At 38.9% G+C, this 24,687-nt stretch overlaps 1 protein-coding gene across 2 annotated transcripts in view; it reads left to right on the top strand.

Annotated features, from left to right (window-relative positions):
* Positions 1-24,687, top strand: part of COL19A1 (collagen type XIX alpha 1 chain) — a 373,303-nt gene that overhangs the window by 155,580 nt on the left and 193,036 nt on the right. For both annotated transcript variants that reach the window (XM_059942115.1, XM_059942114.1), the window contains 2 exons: positions 21,024-21,077; positions 23,066-23,101. In XM_059942115.1, the coding sequence (XP_059798098.1) occupies positions 21,024-21,077; positions 23,066-23,101 (90 nt within the window). The remainder of the gene's footprint in view (positions 1-21,023; positions 21,078-23,065; positions 23,102-24,687) is intronic.

Genomic DNA, 24,687 nt, shown 5'->3' with positions numbered 1-24,687 from the left:
CTGCCTTTCAATAAGAACAGGTACACATTCTTAGGGAATGAAGGGCATTATAATAGCTATCTCAGTTTGCATTGAAGTCAAGCCATGATGGACATTTTAACTTCAGGAACATTCTGTTGGAATGCAGAGTGAATAACCTTAGTGGGCCAGGTCATGACAGCTACTTTCCAAGTCAGAGAAAATTGGAAGAATTTAATATTCCTGTGAAACAGATTCAAAGCCTTTTTATAGTCTTTATTCTTGTATATTAAATATATCTTGATGTAAATGTATCTTTTAATAATTTCATCTGTGCCAGCTTTCCCGCAAAGCGGACAAGCTCACTTCAGACAATGTAAACCTCCTTTAAAGGGAAATATGCCAGTTCAGCTTTCTTAATGGGACACTCTTGGCATTTTGGTCATGATGGTTCTTTTTTTTTTTTTTTTAAACATCTTTATTGAAGTATAATTGCCTTACAATAGTGTGTTAGCTTCTGCTTTATAACAAAGTGAATCAGTTATACATATACAATATGTTCCCATTTCTCTTCCCTCTTGCATCTCCCTCCCTCCCACCCTCCCCATCCCACCCCTCTAGGTGGTCACAAAGCACCGAGCTGATCTCCCTGTGCTATGCGGCTGCTTCCCACTAGCTATCTATTTTACATTTGATAGTGTATATATGTCCATGACACTCTCTTACCCTGTCACATCTCACCCCACCCCCTCCCCATATCCTCAAGTCCATTCTCTAGTAGGTCTGTGTCTTTATTCCCGTCTTGCCACTAGGTTCTTCATGGCCTTTTTTTTTTTTTTTTCCTTAGATTCCGTATATATGTGTTAGCATACTGTATTTGTTTTTCTCTTTCTGACTTACTTCACTCTGTATGACAGACTCTAACTCCATCCACCTCATTACAAATACCTCCATTTCATTTCTTTTTATGGCTGAGTAATATTCCATTGTATATATGTGCCACATCTTCTTTATCCATTCGTCTGTCGATGGACATTTAGGTTGCTTCCAGGTCCTGGCTATTGTAAATAGAGCTGCAATGAACATTGTGGTACATGATACTTTTTGACCTATGGTTTTCTCAGGGTATATGCCCAGTAGTGGGATTGCTGGGTCATATGGTAGTTCTATTTGTAGTTTTTTAAGGAACCTCCATACTGTTCTCCATAGTGGCTGTATCAATTTACATTCCCACCAACAGTGCAAGAGTGTTCCCTTTCCTCCACACCCTCTCCAGCATTTATTGTTTCTAGATTTTTTGATGATGGCCATTCTGACCGGTGTGAGATGATATCTCATTGTAGTTTTGATTTGCATTTCTCTAATGATTAATGATGTTGAGCATTCTTTCATGTGTCTGTAGGCCATCTGTATATCTTCTTTGGAGAAATGTCTATTTAGGTCTTCTGCCCATTTTTGGATTGGGTTGTTCGTTTTTTTGTTATTGAGCTGCATGAGCTGCTTGTAAATCTTGGAGATTAATCCTTTGTCAGTTGCTTCATTTGCAAATATTTTCTCCCATTCTAAGGGTTGTCTTTTGGTCTTGTTTATGGTTTCCTTTGCTGTGCAAAAGCTTTTAAGTTTCATTAGGTCCCATTTGTTTATTTGTGTTCTTATTTCCATTTCTCTGGGAGCTGGGTCAAAAAGAATCTTGCTGTGATGTATGTCATAGAGTGTTCTGCCTATGTTTTCCTCTAAGAGTTTGATAGTGTCTGGCCTTACACTTAGGTCTTTAATCCATTTGGAGTTTATTTTTGTGCATGGTGTCAGGGAGTGTTCTAATTTCATACTTTTACATGTACCTGTCCAATTTTCCCAGCACCACTTATTGAAGAGGCTGTCTTTTCTCCGCTGTATATGCTTGCCTCCTTTATCAAAGATAAGGTGACCATATGTGTGTGGGTTTATCTCTGGGCTTTCTATCCTGTTCCATTGATCTATATTTCTGTTTTTGTGCCAGTACCAAACTGTCTTGATTACTGAAGCTTTGTAGTATAGTCTGAAGTCAGGGAGCCTGATTCCCCCAGCTCCATTTTTCGTTCTCAAGATTGCTTTGGCTATTCGGGGTCTTTTGTGTTTCCATACAAATTGTGAAATTTTTTGTTCTAGTTCTGTGAAAAATGCCAGTGGTAGTTTGATAGGGATTGCATTGAATCTGTAGATTGCTTTGGGTAGTAGAGTCATTTTCACAATGTTGATTCTTCCAATCCAGGAACATGGTATATCTCTCCATCTATTTGTATCATCTTTAATTTCTTTCATCAGTGTCTTATAATTTTCTGCATACAGGTCTTTTGTCTCCTTAGGTAGGTTTATTCCTAGATATTTTATTCTTTTTGTTGCAATGGTAAACGGGAGTGTTTTCTTAATTTCACTTTCAGATTTTTCGTCATTAGTGTATAGAAATGCAAGAGATTTCTGTGCATTAATTTTGTATCCTGCTACTTTACCAAATTCATTGATTAGCTCTAGGAGTTTTCTGGTAGCCTCTTTAGGATTCTCTATGTATAGTATCATGTCATCTGCAAATAGTGACAGCTTTACTTCTTCTTTTCCGATTTGGATTCCTTTTATTTCTTTCTCTTCTCTGATTGCTGTGGCTAACACTTCCAAAACTATGTTGAATAATAGTGGTGAGAGTGGGCAACCTTGTCTTGTTCCTGATCTTAGTGGAAATGGTTTCAGTTTTTCACCATTGAGGACAATGTTGGCTGTGGGTTTGTCATATATGGCCTTTATTATGTTGAGGAAAGTTCCCTCTATGCCTACTTTCTGCAGGGCTTTTATCATAAATGGGTGTTGAATTTTGTCGAAAGCTTTCTCTGCATCTATTGAGATGATCATATGGTTTTTCTCCTTCAATTTGTTAATATGGTGTATCACATTGATTGATTTGCGTATATTGAAGAATCCTTGCATTCCTGGGATAAACCCCACTTGATCACGGTGTATGATCCTTTTAATGTGCTGTTGGATTCTGTTTGCGAGTATTTTGTTGAGGATTTTTGCATCTATGTTCATCAGTGATATTGGCCTGTAGTTTTCTTTCTTTGTGACATCTTTGTCTGGTTTTGGTATCAGGGTGATGGTGGCCTCGTAGAATGAGTTTGGGAGTGTTCCTCCCTCTGCAATATTTTGGAAGAGTTTGAGAAGGATAGGTGTTAGCTCTTCTCTAAATGTTTGATAGAATTCACCTGTGAAGCCATCTGGTCCTGGGCTTTTGTTTGTTGGAAGGTTTTTAATCACAGTTTCAATTTCAGTGCTTGTGATTGGTCTGTTCATATTTTCTATTTCTTCCTGGTTCAGTCTCGGCAGTTTGTGCATTTCTAAGAATCTGTCCATTTCTTCCAGGTTGTCCATTTTATTGGCATAGAGTTGCTTGTAGTAATCTCTCATGATCTTTTGTATTTCTGCAGTGTCAGTGGTTATTTCTCCTTTTTCATTTCTAATTCTATTGATCTGAGTCTTCTCCCTTTTTCTCTTGATGAGTCTGGCTAATGGTTTATCAATTTTGTTTATCTTCTCAAAGAACCAGCTTTTAGTTTCATTGATTTTTGCTATTGTTTCCTTCATTTCTTTTTCATTTATTTCTGACCTGATCTTTATAATTTCTTTCCTTCTGCTGGCTTTGGGGTTTTTTTGTTCTTCTTTCTCTAATTGCTTTAGGTGCAAGGTTAGGTTGTTTATTCGAGATGTTTCCTGTTTCTTGAGGTAGGCTTGTATTGCTATAAACTTCCCTCTTAGCACTGCTTTTGCTGCGTCCCATAGGTTTTGGGTCGTCGTATCTCCATTGTCATTTATTTCTAGGTATTTTTTGATTTCCCCTTTGATTTCTTCAGTAATCACTTCATTATTAAGTAATGTATTGTGTAGCCTCCATGTGTTTGTATTTTTTACAGATCTTTTCCTGTAATTGATATCTAGTCTCATAGCGTTGTGGTCAGAAAAGATACTTGATACGATTTCAATTTTCTTAAATTTACCAAGGTTTGATTTGTGACCCAAGATATGATCTATCCTGGAGAATGTTCCATGAGCACTTGAGAAAAATGTGTATTCTGTTGTTTTTGGGTGGAATGTCCTATAAATATCAATTAAGTCCATCTTGTTTAATGTATCATTTAAATCTTGTGTTTCCTTATTTATTTTCATTTTGGATGATCTGTCCATTGGTGAAAGTGGGGTGTTAAAGTCCCCTACTATGATTGTGTTGCTGTCGATTTCCCCTTTTATGGCTGTTAGTACTTGCCTTATGTATTGAGGTGCTCCTATGTTGGGTGCATAAATATTTACAATTGTTATACCTTCCTCTTGGATCGATCCCTTGATCATTATATAGTGTCCTTCTTTGTCTCTTGTAATAGTCTTTATTTTAAAGTCTATTTTGTCTGATATGAGAATTGCTACTCCAGCTTTCTTTTGATTTCCATTTGCATGGAATATCTTTTTCCATCCCCTCACTTTCAGTCTGTATGTGTCTCTAGGTCTGAAGTGGGTCTCTTGTAGACAGCATATATATGGGTCTTGTTTTTGTATCCATTCAGCCAGCCTGTGTCTTTTGGTGGGAGCATTTAATCCATTTACATTCAAGGTAATTATCGATATGTATGTTCCTATTCCCATTTTCTTAAATGTTTTGGGTTTGTTATTGTAGGTGTTTTCCTTCTCTTGTGTTTCTTGCCTAGAGAAGTTCCTTTAGCATTTGTTGTAAAGCTGGTTTGGTAGTGCTGAACTCTCTCAGCTTTTGCTTGTCTGTAAAGGTTTTAATTTCTCCATCACATTTGAATGAGATCCTTGCTGGGTAGAGTAGTCTTGGTTGTAGGTTCTTCTCCTTCATGACTTTAAGTATATCCTGCCACTCCCTTCTGGCTTGCAGAGTTTCTGCTGAAAGATCAGATGTTAACCTTATGGGGATTCCCTTGTGTGTTATTTGTTTTTTTTCCCTTGCTGCCTTTAATATGTTTTCCTTATATTTAATTTTTGACAGTTTGATTAATATGTGTCTTGGCGTGTTTCTCCTTGGGTTTATCCTGTATGGGACTCTCTGTGCTTCCAGGACTTGATTAACTATTTCCTTTCCCATATTAGGGAAGTTTTCAACTATAATCTCTTCAAATATTTTCTCAGTCCCTTTCTTTTTCTCTTCTTCTTCTGGGACCCCTATAATTCGAATGTTGGTGCGTTTAATGCTGTCCCAGAGGTCTCTGAGACTGTCCTCAGTTCTTTTCATTCTTTTTTCTTTATCCTGCTCTGCAGTAGTTATTTCCACCATTTTATCTTCCAGGTCACTTATCCTTTCTTCTGCCTCAGTTATTCTGCTATTGATCCCATCTAGAGTATTTTTAATTTCATTTATTGTGTTTTTCATCATTGCTTGATTCCTCTTTAGTTCTTCTACGTCCTTGTTAAATGCTTCTTGCATTTTGTCTATTCTATTTCCAAGATTTTGGATCATCCTTACTATCATTATTCTGAATTCTTTTTCAGGTAGACTACCTATTTCCTCTTCATTTGTTAAGTCTAGTGTGTTTTGACCCTGCTCCTTCATCTGCTGTGTGTTTTTCTGTCGTCTCATTTTGCTTATCTTACTGTGTTTGGGGTCTCCTTATCACAGGTTGCAGGTTTGTAGTTCCCGTTGTTTTTGGTATCTGTCCCCAGTGGCTAAGGTTGGTTCAGTGGGTTGTGTAGGCTTCCTGGTGGAGGGAACTAGTGCCTGAGCTCTGGTGGATGAGGCTGGATCTTGTCTTTCTGGTGGGCACGTCCACGTCTGGTGGTGTATTTTGGGGTGTCTGTGGCCTTATTATGATTTTAGGCAGCCTCTCTGCTAATGGATGAGGCTGTGTTCCTGTCTTGCTAGTTGTTTGGCATAGGGTGTTCAGCACTGTAGCTTGCTGGTCATTGAGTGATGCTGGGTCTTGATGTTGAGATGGAGATCTCTGAGAGATTTTTGCCGTTTGGTATTACGTGGAGCTGGGAGGTCTCTTGTGGACCAGTGTCCTGAAGTTGGCTCTCCCACCTCCGAGGTACGGCCCTGATGCCTGGCTGAAGCACCAAGAGCCTTTCGTCCACACGGCTCAGAGTAAAAGGGAGAAAAAATAGAAAGAAAGAAAGGAAGGAAGGAAGGAAGGAAGGAGGAAGGAAGGAAGGAAGGAAGGAAAGAAAGAAAGAAAGAAAGAAAAGAAAGAAAGAAGCTATAATATAGTGAAGTAAAATAAAGCTATTGTAAAGCAAAGCTATACAGACAAAATCTCCCCCAGAAGCATATACATATACACTCACAAAAAAAAAAGGAAAAGGGGAAAAATTAATATATCCTGCTCCCAAAGTCCACCTCCTGAATTTGGGATGATTCGTTGTCTATTCAGGTATTCAACAGATGCAGGCACATCAAGTTGTTTGTGGAGTTTTAATCCGCTTCTTCTGAGGCTGCTGGGACAGATTTCCCCTCCTCTTCTCTGTTCGCACAGCTCCTGGGGATCAGCTTTGGATTTGGACCCGCCTCTGCGTGTAGGTCGCCTGAGGGCGTCTGTTCCCCGCCCAGACAGGACGGGGTTAAAGGAGCAGCTGCTTCGGGGACTCTGGCTCACCCAGGCCGCGGGGAGGGAGCGGTACGGAGGAGGCGGGGCGAGCCTGCGGCGTCAGAGGCTGGCGTGACGTTGCAGCAGCCTGAGGCGCACAGTGCGTTCTCCCGGGGGATGTTGTCCCTGGATCACGGGACCCTGGCAGTGGCGGGCTGCACGGGCTCCCGGGAGGGGCGGTGTGGAGAGTGACCTGTGCTCGCACACAGGCTTCTTGGAGGCGGCAGCAGCAGCCCCAGCGTCTCACGCCCGTCTCTGGGGTCCGCGCTGATAGCCGCGGCTCGCGCCAGTCTCTGGAGTTCGTTTAGGCGGCGCTCTGAATCCCCTCTCCTTGCGCGCCGCGAAACAAAGAGGCAAGAAAAAGTCTCTTGCCTCTTCGGCAGCTGCAGACTTTTTCCCGGTCTCCCTCCCAGCCAGCTGTGGTGCGCTAACCCCTTCAGGCTGTGTTCACGCCGCCAATCCCAGTCCTCTCCCTGCGACCGAAGCCCGAGCCTCCGCTCCCAGCCCCGCCCGCCCCGGCGGGGGAGCAGACAAGCCTCTCGGGCTGGTGAGTGCTGCTCGGCGCCGAGCCTCCGTGCGGGAATCTCTCCGCTTTGCCCTCCGCACCCCTGTGGCTGCGCTCTCCTCCGCGGCTCCGAAGCTCCCCCCTCCGCCACACGCAGTCTCCGCCCGCGAAGGGGCTCCTAGTGCATAGAAACCTTTCCTTCTTCACGGCTCCCTCCCACTGGTGCAGGTCCCGTCCCTATTCTTTTGTCTCTGTTATTTCTTTTTTCTTTTGCCCTACCCAAGTACGGGGGGAGTTTCTTGCCTTTTGGGAGGTCTGACGTTTTCTGCCAGCGTTCAGTGGGTGTTCTGTAGGAGCAGTTCCACGTGTAGATGTATTTCTACTGTATCTGTGGGAAGGAAGGTGATCTCCGCGTCTTACTCTTCCGCCATCTTCTCTCCTCCCCATGATGGTTCTTTGCCACGTGGGACTATCGTGCAAGAGCAGAATGCATAGTGTCCTTGAGGCTCACCAACTAATCACCAGTAGCAGCTCTTAGTCATTAGGACAAAAAAAAAAATGATCTGATATCTTTCTAAGTGCATCCGTGTGTGTGTGTGTGTGTGTGTGTGTGTGTGTGTGTAAACTTTGATTGATCTTCAAGGTACTGGGGTATTGGACTATACATGCTCATATTTCCCTAATAGTTTAAATAATGCATACCAAATATATATTGAAATTTTCAAAACTTTGAGTTACTAGAATTTAGCCTTCAAAATATAAGACCTCAGCTTCACATATTCTAGTTTATAATTAAGTGATTTTGACTGTGACCAACTGTGAGATGCATTCAACAATGGCACCTTAAAACAGACTTGAGGGGGAATCTTAGAAAGTTGTTAACATGATCTTCAAAGACAGACTACCTGGGCTCAAATCGCAGCTCTGCCACTACCCAGCTGGCGTACTAATTAGTACATTATTTATTGTCTCTGTGCCTGTTTCTTCATCTGCACAATAGGATGATAATATTAGTAGCACTAACTCATAGTCTTTTTTTTTTTTATGATTAAAGGGGTCATCATACATAAAGCATTTAGATCGGTGCCTTGCATACAGTAAGAGCTATATAAACATTTGCTATTATTAGAAACTTAAATAAAGCACGTTTTCTCTAATATAGAGATAGGTAGATAGATAGATCTTTTTATTTATTTTTTGTGGGGTTATGTAATCTTGGAAAAGTAGATTTCAATTATTTAGTTTAGTCTTCTTTGCATCTTTGTTATTGTCTTTCAAACAACTCTTATCAGAATTACAGCATCTGATGTTTCTAAAATGGTCACGTTAATCTCCTTACACCAATGCAATCTGTATACTGAATACAAAAATACTGGAATCACAAAGGTGTGATATCGGCTGGCGACAGCTGGTACCATTGCTAGGGAACAAGATGCAGTGGGTGGAAGATGGGGAAAATAATGAATAGTTGGGTTAAAAATTTTAACAAATAACATTACCTTGTATCAAATGATGTTTAAAGATGTTACATACCACCAGTAAGTAGGTCATCCAATAAAAATTAATTCATGGTCTACCTGCTTTTATAATTTTAGTTGTGATACTGTCCTTCAGCTTTCAGCTTGCATTTTTAAAAATTTTTTATTGAGATATAGTTGATTTACAATGTTGTGTTAGTTTTAGGTGTACAGCAAAGTGAGCCATAAATATATATATATATATATATATATATATATATATATATTCTTTTCTAGATTCATTTCCATTATAGGTTATTACAAGATATTGAGTATAGTTTCCTGTGCTATACAGTAGGTCCTTGTTGGCTATCTATTTCATATTTAGTGGGGGTATATTTTAATCCCAAACTTCTAATTTATCATTTCCCCCCTTGCCCTTTGGTAACTGTAAGTTTGTTTTCTATGGCTGTGAGTCTGTTTCTGGTTTGTAAATAAGTTCATTTTGCATTTGGATAAGAGTGCCTGTCTCTCATAACATACAGAGCCCACTTCTGTGCTTTTGAGCATCTTTATATACACAAATTTTATTAAGAACCTTAATAATAGATGCCCATCTTATTCAGTATTAAATTCAGAGTCTGTTCCATTTTATTCTCACTCACTTATGGTGAGTGCTGTGTCTTTTTCTCCCCAGTACTCAATATCCATTGATAGCAACACTAATGTCACACGAGGAGAAAAATTGCACTTGAGGAAAGCATTACTGATCTACTTCTCGGAGCCTATTATGATGCCATGGCCTTAACAACATAGTACTTGATCACAGGAGGACATGAGCTCCATTGTCCCACGTCAATGGCCAATAAAAGTAGAAGCTCGATGAGTGCAGTACTTCCCAATTGCATTTTATTGTATGTGAGTTAAAGCACAGTTGTTACATATCCATCAAACTGAGTACAGAAATGGACAGAACAATTAACTATCCCTTAGACTTAGGCTTGAAAAGTAAAAGCAACATTTATTAAGTGTCTACTCTATGCTAAGTAATTTTACAACATATGAATCTCAGAACAACTCTTCAAGACAGCTATTACTTTCTTCTTTTGTTGAAGTATAGTTGATTTACAATGTTGTGTTAATTACTGCTATACAACAAATTGATTCAGTTATACATATATATATATATACACACAATCTTTTTTATACATATTCTTTTCCATATGGTTTATCATAGGGTATTGAATATAGTTCCCTGTGCTATACAGTATGACCTTGTTTTTCATCCGTTCTATATATAAAAGCTTACATCTGCTAACCCCAACCTCCCATTCCCTCCCTCCCCCAAACCCCTCCCCATTGACAACCACCAGTCTGTTCTCTGTGTCCGTGATTCTGTTTCATAGATAGGTTCATTTGCATCATATTTTAGATTCCACATAGGAGCACTATCATATGATGTTTGTCTTTGTCTGGTTTACTTCACCTAGTATGATAATCTCTAGGTCCATCCATGTAGCTGCAGATGGCATTATTTCATTCTTTTTTATGGCTGAGTAATATCCCATTGTATACATGTACCACATCTTCTTTATCCATAACTCTGTTGATGGACATTTAGGTTGTTTCCATGAAGACAACTATTATTTATACCTATTGTATAGGGAAGCTTAAATAACGCACCCATGATAATGCACAAATCCTTTCCTGACTGTCCTGAACTCCACGTGTCTGAAGTCCTGAGCACATCCAGGAGAATGAGGCGTTTCCGAGACCTGCTCCTGTCATGCCTGCTGTGCATATGTCTATCATAGTTCTCACTGCTCCCGTCATGCCTGCAGCTGGTTGCTTTATTACCCCACCTCCTCCCCGAACAGTTGATTAAACCAGGGATAGTTAGCTGACACAACAGCAAGTAAGTCCCTACTCCAGAAGGTGCAGCTAAGGTTAGTTTGTCAGGCAGGAATGTTAAAGTTTTTAATGTATTATTTTATGCTTCAAATAATATTTTCGTGGCATGTCACATATATGATGATCATGAATTATAGAAGTAACTGGAACACCGATCTACCCAGAGCTCAACCTAACGCCATGCGCACTGTAGAGTTAACCATTTTCCCGAATGTTGTGTTTCACGGTCCCTGCCATTATTAAAAACAATGACTTCCGATTATTGAGCCTGAACCAAGATGGTGGAGTAGAAGGACATGCTCTCACTCCCTCTTCTGAGAACACCAGAATCACAACTAACTGCTGAACAGTCATTGACAGGAAGACACTGGAACTCACCAAAAAAGATACCCCACATCCAAAGACAAAGGAGAAGCCACAATGAGACAGTAGGAGGGGCGCAATTACAATAAAATCAAATCCCATAACTGCTGGGTGGGTGACTCACAGACTGGAGAACACTTATACCACAGAAGTCCACCCACTGGAGTGAAGGTTCTGAGCCCCGCATCAGGCTTCCCAACCTGGGGACCTGGCAATGGGAGGAGGAATTCCCAGAGATGGAAGACTAGTGGGATTTGATTGCAGGACTTCGACAGGACTGGGGGAAACAGAGACTCCACTCTTGGAGGGCACACACAAAGTACTGTATGCATCAGGACCCAGGGGAAGGAGCAACCCCAGGGGAGACTGAACCAGACCTACCTGCTAGTGTTGGAGGGTCTCCTGCAGAGGCGGGGGGTGGCTGTGGCTCACCGTGGGGACAAGGACACAGGCAGCAGAAGTTCTGGGAAGTACTCCTTGGCGTGAGCCCTCCCAGAGTCTGTCATTAGCCCCACCAAAGAGCCCAGGTAGGCTCCAGTGTTGGGTTGCCTCAGGCCAAACAACCAACAGGGAGGGAACCCAGCCCCACCCATCAGCAGTCAAGTGGATTAAAGTTTTACTGAGCGCTACCCACCAGAGCAACAGCCAGCTCTACCCACCACCAGTCCCTCACATCAGGAAACTTGCAGAAGCCTCTTAGCCTCATCCACCAGAGGGCAGACAGTAGAAGCAAGAAGAACTACAGTCCCGCAGCCTGTGGAACAAAAACCACGTTCACAGAAAGATAGACAAAATGAAAAGTCAGAGGGCTATGTACCAGATAAAGGAACAAGATAAAACCCCAGAAAAACAACTAAATGAAGTGACGATAGGGAATCTTAAAGAAAAAGAATAAAGAATAATGATAGTGAAGATGATCCAGGACCTCGGGAAAAAAATGGAGACAAAGATCAAGAAGATGAAAGAAATGTTTAACAAAAACCTAGAAGAATTAAAGAACAAACAAACAGAGATGAACAATACAATAACTGAAATGAAAAATACAGTAGAAGGAATCAATAGCAGAATAACTGAGGCAGAAGAACGGATAAGTGACCTGGAAGACAGAATGGTGAAATTCATTGCTGCTGAACAGAATAAAGAAAAAAGAATGAAAAGAAATGAAGACAGCCTAAGACACCTCTGGGACAACATTAAACGCAGCAACATTCGCATTATAGGGGTCCCAGAAGGAGAAGAGAGAGAGAAAGGACCAGAGAAAATATTTGAAGAGGTTATAGTCGAAAACTTCCCTAACATGGGAAAGGAAATACCCACCCAAGTCCAGGAAGCGTAGAGAGTCCCATACACGATAAACCCAAGGAGAAACATGCCGAGACACATAGTAAGCAAATTGGCAAAAATTAAAGACAAAGAAGAATTATTGAAAGCGGAAAGGGAAAAACAACAAATAATATACAAGGGAACTCTCATAAGGTTAACAGCTGATTTCTCAGCAGAAACTCTACAAGCCAGAAGGGAGTGGCGTGATATACTTAAAGTGATGAAAGGGAAGAACCTACAACCAAGATTACTCTACCCAGCAAGGATCTCATTCAGATTCAATGGAGAAATCAAAAGCTTTACAGACAAGCAAAAGCTAAGAGAATTCAGCACCACCAAACCAGCTCTACAACAAATGCCAAAGGAACTTCTCTAAGTAGGAAACACAAGAGAAGAAAAGGACCTACAAAAACAAACCCAAAACAATTAAGAAAATGGTCACAGGAACATACATATCGATAATTACCGTAAACGTGAATGGATTAAATGCTCCAACCAAAAGACACAGGCTTGCTGAATGGACTCAAAAACAAGACCCATATATATGCTGTCTACAGGAGACCCACTTCAGACCTAGGGACACATACAGACTGAAAGTGAGGGGATAGAAAAAGATATTCCATGAAAATGGAAATCAAAAGAAAGCTGGCTCAGCTATACTCATATCAGATAAAATAGACTTTAAAATAAAGAATGTTACAAGAGACAAGGAAGGACACTACAGAATGATCAAAGGATCAATCCAAGAAGAAGATATAACAATTATAAATATATATGCACCCAACATAGGAGCACCTCAATACATAAGGCAACTGCTAACAGCTATAAAAGAGGAAATCGACAGTAACACAATAATAGTGGGGGACTTTAACACCTCACACCAATGGACAGATCATCCATAATGAAAATGAGGAAACACAAGCTTTAAATGACACAGTAGACCAGGTATGTTTAATTGATATTTATAGGACATTCCATCCAAAAACAGCAGATTACACTTTCTTCTCAAGTGCACACAGAACATTCTCCAGGATAGATCACATCTTGGGTCACAAATCAAGCCTCAGTAAATTTAAGAAACTTGAAATTATATAAAGCATCTTTTCCGACCACAACACTATGAGATTAGAAATCAATTACAGGGAGAAAAATGTAAAAAACACAAACACATGGAGGCTAAACAGTACGTTACTAAATAACCAAGAGATCACTGAAGAAATCAAAGAGGAAATCAGAAAATACCTAGAGACAACTGACAATGAAAACACGATAATCCAAAACCTATGGGATGCAGCAAAAGCAGTTCTAAGAGGGAAGTTTATAGCTATACAAGCCTACCTCAAGAAACAGGAAAAATCTCAAATAAACAATCTAACCTTACACCTTAAGGAACTAGAGGAAGTAGAACAAACAAAACCCAAAGTTAGCAGAAGGAAAAAAATCATAAAGATCAGAGCAGAAATAAATGAAATAGAAACAAAGAAGACAATAGCAAAGGTCAACAAAACTAAAAGCTGGTTCTTTGAGAAGATAATATTGGTAAACCGTTAGCTAGACTCATCAAGAAAAAGAGGGAGAGGACTCAAATCAATAAAATTAGAAATGAAAAAAGAGAAGTTACAACAGACACCGCAGAAATTCAGAGCATCCTAAGAGACTACTACAAGCAACTCTATGCCAATAAAATGGACAACCTGGAAGAAATGGACAAATTCTTAGAAAGGTATAACCTTCCAAGACTGAACCAGGAGAAATAGAAAATATGAACAGACCAATCACAAGTAATGAAATTGAAACTGTGATTAAAAATCTTCCAACAAACAAAGGTACAGGACCAGATGGCTACACAGGTGTATTCTATCAAACATTTAGAGAAGAGCTAACACCCATCCTTCTCAAACTCTTCCAAAAAATTGTGGAGGAAGGAACACTCCCAAACTCATTCTATGAGGCCACCATCACCCTGATACCAAAACCAGAAAAAGATACTACAAAAAAAGAAAATTACAGGCCAATATCACTCATGAATATAGATGCAAAAGTCCTCAACAAAATACTAGCAAACAGAATCCAACAACACATTAAAAGGATCATACACCATGATCAAGTGGGATTTATCCCAGGGATGCAAGGATTCTTCAATATACGTAAATCCATCAATGTGATAAAGCATATTAACAAATTGAAGAATAAAAACCATATGATCATCTCAATAGATGCAGAAAAAGCTTTTGACAAAATTCAACATCCATTTATGATAAAAACTCTGCAGAAAGTGGGCATAGAGGGAACCTACCTGAACATAATAAAGGCCATAGCAAACCCATAGCAAACATCATTCTCAGTGGTGAAAAGCTGAAAGCATTTCCTCAAAGATCAGGAACAAGACAAGGATGTCCACTCTCACCACTATTATTCAACATAGTTTTGGAAGTCCTAGCCGTGGCAATCAGAGAAGAAAAAGAAATAAAAGGAATACAAATTGGAAAAGAAGAAGTAAAACTGTCACTGTTTGCAGATGACATGATACTCTACATAGAGAATCCTAAAGATGCCACCAGAAAACTACTAGAGCTAATCAATGAATTTGGTAAAGTTACAGGATATAACATTAATGCACAGAAATCTCTTGCATTCCTATATACTTATGATGAAAAATCTGAAAGAGAAATTAAGGAAACACTCCCATTTACCATTGCAATAAAAAGAATAAAATACCTAGAATAAACCTACCTAGGGAGACAAAAGACCTGTATGCAGAAAATTATAAGACACCGATGAAAGAAATTAAAGATGATACCAACGGATGGAGAGATATACCATGTTCTTCGATTGGAAGAATCAATATTGTGAAAATGACTATACTACCCAAAGCAATCTACAGTTTCAGTGCAATCCCTGTCAAATTACCAATGGCATTTTTTACAGAACTACAACAAAAAATCTAAAAATTTGAATGGAAACACAAAAGACCCCAAATAGCCAAAGCTGTCTTGAGGGAAAAAAGTGGAGCTGGTGGAATCAGACTCCCTGACTTCAGACTATACTACAAAGCTACAGTAATCAAGACAATAAGGTACTGGCACAAAAACAGAAATATAGATCAATGGAACAAGATAGAAAGCCCAGAGATAAACCCACATACCTGTGGTCAGCTAATCTATGACAAAGGAGGCAAGGATATACAATGGAGAAAAGACAGTCTCTTCAATAAGTGGTGCTGGGGAAACTGGACAGCTACATGTAAAACAATTAAATTAGAACACTCCCTAACACCATACACAAAAATAGACTCAAAATGAATTAGAGACCTAAATGTAAGACCGGACACTATAAAACTCTTAGAGGAAAACATAGGAAGAACACTCTTTGACATAAATCACAGCAAGATATTTTTTGATCCACCTCCTAGAGTAATGGAAATAAAAACAAAAGTAAATGGAAAAAAAAAAAAAAAGTAAATGGGACCTAATGAAACTTCAAAGCTTTTGCACAGCGAAGTAAACCATAAACAAGATGAAAAGACAACCCTCAGAATGGAAGAAAATATTTGCAGATGAATCAACGGACAAAGGATTAATCTCCAAAATATATAAACAGCTCATGCACCTCAATATTAAAAAAAACAAACAACGCAATCCAAAAATGGGCAGAAGACCTAAATAGACATTTCTCCAAAGAAGACATACAGATGGCCAAGAAGCACATGAAAAGCTGCTCAACATCACTAATTATTAGAGAAATGCAAATCAAAACTACAATGAGGTATCACCTCACACCAGTCAGAATGGCCATCATCAAAAAATCTACAAACAACAAATGCTGGAGAGGGTGTGGAGCAAAGGGAACCCTCTTGCACTGTTGGTGGGAATGTACATTGATACAGCCCCTATGGAGAACAGTATGGAGGTTCCTTAAAAAACTAAAAATAAAATTATCATATGATCCAGCAATCCCACTCCTGGGCATATACCCAGAGAAAACCATAATTCAAAAGGAGTCATGTACCACAATGTTCATTGCAGCACTATTGACAATAGCCAGGTCATGGAAGCAACCTAAATGCCCATCGACAGATGAATGGATAAAGAAGATGTGGTACACGTATACAATGGCATATTACTCTGCCATAAAAAGGGACGAAATTGGGTCATTTGTTGAGACATGGATGGATCTAGAGGCTGTCCTACAGAATGAAGTAAGTCAGAAAGAGAAGAACAAATACCGTATATTAACGCATATATGTGGAACCTAGAAAAGTGGTACAGATGAACCGGTTTTCAGAGCAGAAATTGAGACACAGATGTAGAGAACAAACGTATGGATACCAAGGGGGGAAAGTGGGGAGGGGGGGCTGGTGGTGGGATGAATTGGCAAATTGGGATTGACATGTATACACTGATGTGTATAAAAAAATAAAATTCAAAAATTCAAAAAGTAAATAAATAAATAAATAAAACAATGACTTCCTACTTATCTGTTCGTAGGAGTACCGGGTTCAGTCTTGCATGTATGTAGATGTTCCATAATATTTGTTGCGTAAATAGAAAGTTGGTGTCTTTCTCCGCCATTTCTTTCTTCATGTTTGTTTTTTCTCTGGATGATGTTCTACCAGCAAGAAGAGAGAATACCTCTTTTTAGTAAATTTCTCAGCAGTAAATGGCACTCTGACAGTTGTTAAAATGGTAAAGAAGGCTTTTTGTTTTCAATATCTTTATTGGAGTATAATTGCTTTACAATGGTGTGTTAGTTTCTGCTTTATAACAAAGTGAATCAGCTATACATATACATATATCCCCATATCTCCTCCCTCTTGTGTCTCTCTCCCACCCTCCCTATCCCACCCCTCTAGGTGGTCACAAAGCAGTGAGCTGATCTCCCTGTACTATGCGGCTGCTTCCCACTAGCTATCAGTTTTACATGTGGTAGTGTATATATGTCCATGCCACTCTCTCACTTCGGTCCCAGCATACCCTTCCCCCTCCCCGTGTCCTCAATTCCATTCTCTACGTTTGCGTCTTTATTCCTGTCCTGCCCCTATGTTCTTCAGAACCTTTTTTTTTTTTTTTTAGATTCCGTATATATGTGTTAGCATATGGTATTTGTTTTTCTCTTTCTGACTTCGCTCTGTGTGACAGACTCTAGGTCCAGCCACTTCACTACAAATAACTCAGTTTCGTTTCTTTTTATGGCTGAGTAATATTCCATTGTATATATGTGCCACATCTTCTTTATCCATTCATCTGTTGGTGGACACTTAGGTTGCTTCCATGTCCTGGCTATCGTCAATAGAGCTGCAACGAACATTGTGGTACATGACTCCTTTTGAATTATGGTTTTCTCAGAGTATATGCCCAGGAGTGGGATTGCTGGGTTGTATGGTAGTTCTGTTTTTAGTCTTTTAAGGAACCTCCATACTGTTCTCCATAATGGCTGTATCAATTTACATTCCCACCAACAGTGCAAGAGGGTTCCCTTTGCTCCACACCCTCTCCAGCATTTATTGTTTGTAGATTTTTTGATGATGGCCATTCTGACTGGTGTGAGGTGATACCTCATTGTAGTTTTGATTTGCATTTCTCTAATAATTAGTGATGTTGAGCATCCTTTCATGTGTTTGTTGGCAATGTGTATATCTTCTTTGGAGAAATGTCTATTTAGGTCTTCTGCCCATTTTTTGATTGGGTTGTTTGTTTTTTTGATATTGAGTTGCATGAGCTGCTTGTAAATTTTGGAGATTAATCCTTTGTCTGTTGCTTCATTTGCAAATACTTTCTCCTGTTCTGAGGGTTTTTTATGATGGTAAAGAAGGCTTTTAATTGAAGATTATCACAATATGATTATTGCAATAGGGAAGAGAGATTTGGCTGAACTCTGAATACAAGGATGAGTGGGGACTTATGGCCAAAGAATAGAAAGATGTGGTCAGTGAGTGGAATAGCCAGTCACTTAAGCCAAGTACACATCAGCCTTGGTACCTCTCTTTCCCTGGCCCTACCTCCAGCGTTTTTGCAAGTCCATCCCCACCCTCAGCCTTCTTGCTCTCTTGCCTGCAAAGCTGTGAGAACCCCTTTTCTGCTTCTGCTCTTGCTGTGTACAATCTACTTTCATGTTGTAGCCAAAACTATCTTTTTTTTGGAAACACAGTCAAATCATGCCATTTCTAGGCTAAAACCCTAAGTGGCTTCCCCTTGCACTTAGAACAAAACCCACCCTTCTCTCCATGGCCTGCAGTTCTCTATGTGCTGTGACCCTGGACTAACCTTGACCTCATCTCCTGCTCTTTACCTCCTTACCTGCTCATGACACTCCTTCCACCTGGAGGGCTTTTGTGCTTGCTGTTGCCTCACCCATCCGTCCCTCCGCCTGCCCCAACACTTTTTTCCAGGATCACTGCATGACTGGATCCTGTGGAACAAACATCCCCTCCACCCAGAGGCCGTTTCCAGCCACTACCCCCACTGAAATAGCAGCCTCTGCCCCGCACTCATCGCATTCAGCCCGTGGACCTGTTCATCGTCGGTCACCCTCCTCTATAACGTGAATTCCATTGGGACAGGAATCCTGACTTTGTTATCGAAAAAATTATTATGATACTTGTTAAAATGGTAAAGAAGATTTTTTATTCAAGATTATTGCAATATGAGTATTGCAATAGGGAGGAGAGATTGGGCTCGACTCTGAATACAACAAGGATGAGTGGGGATTTGTAGCAAAGGAGTAGAGCGATGTAGTCAGCGAATGGAATATTACTAAGAGCAGACATCAAGGCTGGGGGATTTTCTCTAAACTGCCTTAACAGGCTTCTTGCTAAAGGCACACCAAAGACTTATGCATCAAAGAGGGGGATGAGGGACTTGATCAGATATCAAGGCTGGGGAATTCTTTCTAAAGTGACTTAACAAGATTCTTGCTAAAACTGGGCCAAACAAGCCAAGGACAGACAGGATGGGCCCGAAGTTGAGGCCTGGCTCAAGTTTCATTAAGGAGAGAGTCTTTGTCAACTTGCTGTTCTTTTGTGTGTCTCTCAATAACACTCTCTAATACAAATAAAGTATAATATATTATATTTTAAAATTTAATATTACAATTACAAGACAAAGGTAAATATACTATACTTTCTTATAGCCACATTTTAAAAAGTAAAAAGAAACAGGTGAAACTAATTTTAATAATATATCTTATTTAATCCCATATCCACAATGTTATCTTTTCAATATATAATCAACAGAAAAATTATTAATGAGCTACTGTACATTCTTTTTTGTACCAAATATCGAAAACCCGATGGTATTGCACACTCACGGCACATTTCCATTCAGACTAGCCACGTTTCAAGGGTGAAAAGCTACATGAGGCCCAGGGCCACCTATCGGGCAGTACAGATCTGACAACTGCAGGGGTGACTGCACAGAGGGTATCCAGTAAATGTCTACTGAATAAATGCATGAGCGAACTAAGAATAAACCGTAATCACAGAAATAGCCGTTTTCTTTCCACAAGTGTTTAGAATATGTTGATGCCAAGTTTTACTCCAGAGGCATGTATAAATAGAGTATGTGTTGCTTGATTTGGGAAAGAATGGGTATTTCAAATAATAAAGAGAATATCACATCTCAAATATGATTTAATTTTTCACTCATCCTTGTTCTATAAATACCTGGAGGTAATGATGGAAGAAACATAGCTATGAATTTTATCCACGAAGTTGTTTATGCACCACAAAGGTGTTTATTTTAACCAATGATTGAATAGATGTTTTCACCCATTAAATTTTTTTTCTTAAAGTATAAGGCTACAGTTTTCACATACCCTTTGTAACAAGATTATTTTAAATATCTCGTTTACTTTTGTTCCTTTAAATTCAGCCTCAGCTTCTACATTGAGTAGCTACAAGTGATGGCATTTGGCATTGTTTATTCACTACAAAATGTCAGAGTAGTAAGAGTGGGATGCCTCAGCCAGGAACAGTAAGATGCTCGGATTTACTGTGCATTCTGTGGCTTCAGAATATTTCTTTTTTCCATTATTGTTCTTCCCTCACCCAATGTGTTAAATTAAGGATGAGAAAATATATTTTTTCCTATTTACCATACAGTTGGGACGTGTCTATCTAACTTTCCTTCTGTTTACACTGTGAATACATTCAGCTGTAGCACTGATCTCCTCCAGTGAAATCTATTGTGGTGTTCCTGACAGCTGTCATTTCTGAATCGGATCAACCAAATACCTCCTAAAACACCCAAGAGTCCAGAAGACTCATGAATATACTTATCTGATATGCTGTCTATGTCTTATGTAGTTTTATTTGATAGCTTTATAAATCCAGGTAAAAAAAGAAATAGGAGTTAGAGAACTAAACCAGACTTTAAAACAGGAGAGAGATTGCATTTTAGCTCCAGCTTTGTGAGGGATGGGAAAAGAATACATCCTTCATCCCTTTTACCCCCACAATTAGATTTCTCGATAGAGACGAAAAAATGTTTTTGATTTAAATCTTGAATTTTGGGGGCAAGCTTTATAAAGGCCAAATCAATGCTAAATCAGCGGTATTTACAACATCTACAAATTTAAGCCGAAGTGGATACTTAGAAGCTCATATAGATCTAAATGATGTTCCCCCAGATGGTGAATTAATGTAATTTTAGCAGGAAGCAAAGTTGCACAAATATGCAGTATTGCGGCCTCACACTGATTTAATGTATCTGTACCCACCACAGCACAGATGTTGTATATCATTTTAGAGCCAGTTTTTCTGTACTACACACTGAAGAATGGGATTTGGGAGTTCAGTAAATTATGATTTATTTTGCAACTAATGACTTGTTAGAAATTGAAGCTTTCTGTGAACTGTATATAGAAATCACATTAGCTGTGTTCTTTGCGCAGGGTTTGAAAGGTGACGTGGGTCGTCATGGTCCACCTGGCCCAAAAGGAGAAAAGGTACCGTATTCACGCAGGAAAGTGCCAATCTTTTCTTAAGCAAACCCTGAGAACCTATGAAGTGACTTTTCATTGATACTGTTTAACTGCCAAAAGTTAATTTTGTTAAAATTAACCAAAGGCTGTTATGTTAAAAGCATCTGAACAAGAAGAAAAGCCTTTTGGTTCATTTAATTAGTTTGAGGAGACTAAATGCACAATTGCTAATCGACATTAATTTGTGTTTATAAGATTTCCCTTTTCTCTCCCTTGCTTAACTGCATTAAGTATTGCGTCACCAAATTAGCAGCCATGTCCTGTACTGGGGACCTTTGCCAGTAGCACTGAGCTGCTACCACGATGGTGAAGCAGGCGGCCTTTGGGGGGAAGGACACTGACTGTTCATCTCAGTCTTAATCTAAATGCCCCATTTCCTAACACCTTTTCTCTTATGTCATTTTATAGTGGCCTATTGGCAGCGACCTTGAAAAGAAAATTATGAGATAGTGAAAGCAAAAGTTGTTTTGAGTAAGGTCCTTGGATGATACTCATTTGATGACAGTTGTACGTGTAGATGGTTTGCACTGTATTTTGTTCTCCATTCTCAACACATTTAGAAATCTTTGTCTATCTTCAATATTTACCTCTACATTAAAATTGACTTTGCAAATTGGTCCCCAATGACTGATTTAAGCTACCTCAATGTTCTTTAACAGCTATCGGTTATTTTTATTCAGTTTTTCCCAAAATAGTGATTACACAAGGCTAAGTCCTCACTTTTGAGGTGATTATGTTAGATGAAAAAAGAGAACGTCATAGAGATACTCCCAACACGAGAATACAGCGTGCCAGTGCCCCATGCCACATGGTGTTGCTTCCACAATGTCCATTTGAAGGGGGATTATGGCAGTGATGCTTGACTTTTTTTTAAGCAATGACTTTATTCAATTCACCAACGGCACTCTGGGATTCGATTTATTTGTCTGCAAAATGAGGGGTTTTGATGAGATGGAGGGTCCCTAAGAGTCTGTCAAATTTAACATTCTAAGACTTACCTTTTAAAAAAACTTAAATTTTTTTATTGAGGTATAGTTAATTTACAATATTATATTAGTTTCAGGTGTACAGCATAGTGATTCAAAATTTTTATAGATTATACTCCATTTAAAGTTATTGTAAAATATTGGCTATATTCTCTGTGCTGAACAGTATATCCTTGTAGCTTATTTATTTCATGCATAGTAGTTTGTACTTCTTAATCCCTTACCCCTATCTTGCCTTTCCCAGTGATGCTTGATCTTAATAACTAAGAGTTCTCATGAAATAAATAGGGATACTGATACAGTAAAGCATATAGGTGACATATTTATAAATTGGAAAATGATAAACTTTTAGATTAACCGTATTTTTTAGATTTTGAATAGTTTGTCAATATATCCACCTGGTAATTTGTATTCACATAGGTCAGCAAAGCAACGTTAGTATTTAAAAACACGTGAATATAGGCAAAGCCTCATACAGTTGTTGGCAAGTGCAAGGCCAGTTCAGCAAAGCTTTACAAGAGGCAGTGGGACTGCTGCTTGCAGCTGGAAGGCATGAAGTGGGGAGACCCACTTATTATTTCTGCAGATCCCCATGCTAACTTTGTCAGAAATATAATCTGTCGTTGTGACAATTCCCAGCTGCTCCATTGGCAAGCAACCATATTTGAAGAGATATTCTTTCTAATTTTGGATTAGTAGACAAAAGGATGGAAACTAGATTATTTTAGCTTTTCAAAACAAGTTCTGCCACTGCAGAAAGCATGGGGATGCACAAGGCGATATTTATATCATGAGAACTAAAAGCACATGATCAATTTTTCATTGTGCAGAGACCTTTATCAAGGTAAAATTCTACTTTTCTTCCAGATTTATCTAGATATTGCTTCGATCCATTCAGAAAATTTATAAATAACATGAGCAAAAAGGGACTATTGGTAATTGCAGCTTTTCTTTCATCTATTTTAGGGAGATATGGGACCTCCAGGACCGCCAGCCTTAACTGTAAGTGTTCTTGAAGTCAAAATTCAAAACTGAAATACGTTATCCTGTTTATTATTCACATTACATCATGATTAAACCAGAATTTAAGCCACTGGATATTTTGAGAACTGAAAGTGACTTGAGTAGATCTAGGCAAACCTCCAGATTTTAAAGATGGGACATCTGCCCACAACACTGAAGGGCTTAACCCGAGGTCATGCGAGTAGTTCTAGAAAAGCCTGGAAGCAGTACCTAACCTAAGCAATTTTCTCCACCCTCCATATGGTTCATAATTTTGCCCCTTAAAAGTTTGATTATACATCCTTAACATGACATTTAAAGTTAATGGAAGCAGAGACAGTTCTATTTACTCTAAAAACTGTAAAAGAACAAAATTATAATCACCCAATGTATAAATATAGCTACCTATTTAAACTGTTACATTCTCCAAAACCTGTTCAAGACTCTTGTTTTTTCCTATGTGAGTTGCTTCTAAGATTTGCACATGATAAAATGGCAGTATTTCAGAAACAGATTTATGAGAAAAGTTTATAATGTGTGCATAATGGGATTGTTCTCAATTAAATGGTTCATCATTTATTAAACATTTAATCATAAGTATGTAATGCTTTTATATTTGGATACAATTTGCTGTTACTGATTTTCTTCGTCGTCCATTAGGGTTTCTCATTTAACTTAAAGATTTGGTCTGAGAATGACACTAAGCCTAATGGAAAAGAGGAAAGGGTTTTACATAAGATCATGTGTAGCCTGAGGTCTCTTGAATTTTATGTTGCTATCATCTAATGACATAAATTAAGAATTTAAATCATCAGTTTTCCGAGACCTGTCGTGATCATAGAAGGTTAGGTATAAAGAAGTCTTCTAGCATCTGGATGGGGGTCTTCCAGCGGAGCAGCACAGGACTCTCAAAGGCTGTGTGACTTTGATAACATTCCTATTTATCTTTGTAGTTGAAAATGTCATTCTGAACACTATGTTAATAATGTCTTACACAGATAATCTTTGCAATGCTCACCTGAAGGGCAAATATTTCTTCATAAATGGAAAATCTAAGGAACCAAACAAATGACTTTCTTAGGACTATCCAAGTTCAATTTACAGTGGAATTCTCTGCTTGAAGCTTTGATTTTCAAGACAGAAATAAAAACTATTTATTTGAGAGAAGACTTTAAATGATTATTATTCAATTTTTTATAATTTGTGGAGTTTATTTCTTAAATTATTTGGCAGTGATTTCGAGTTAAGCCTGCTCATTTTATTTAAATCACATGCTTGCTTTTCTTCAACTGAGTTATGTGCTCAATCATTCCACTTAGTTATCTGATTACCTAGTCGTTTTCAACTTGTGTTTGAAGAGCAAAATGCAATCTCTATCTGTATCATTTCACCCGATAAGCAAATTTGACCCCTCAGCCAGAATATTATATTGGACTATATCTATCTTGTGGATTTTTAGTGACAGCTGACATCTTTCTGCCAGGTAGCACCTTGTAGATGTCTGTTTGCAATATTCAGCTGGCAGACACCAAAGGAGTACAAGCTGATTTTTACACTTATCTAAAGATATGAGAGAGACGCTAAAG

This window comes from Balaenoptera ricei, chromosome 12 (genome assembly GCF_028023285.1).
Source record: "Balaenoptera ricei isolate mBalRic1 chromosome 12, mBalRic1.hap2, whole genome shotgun sequence".
Taxonomy (NCBI): Eukaryota; Metazoa; Chordata; class Mammalia; order Artiodactyla; family Balaenopteridae; genus Balaenoptera; species Balaenoptera ricei.
This window is presented reverse-complemented; position numbering and strand designations above follow the sequence as displayed.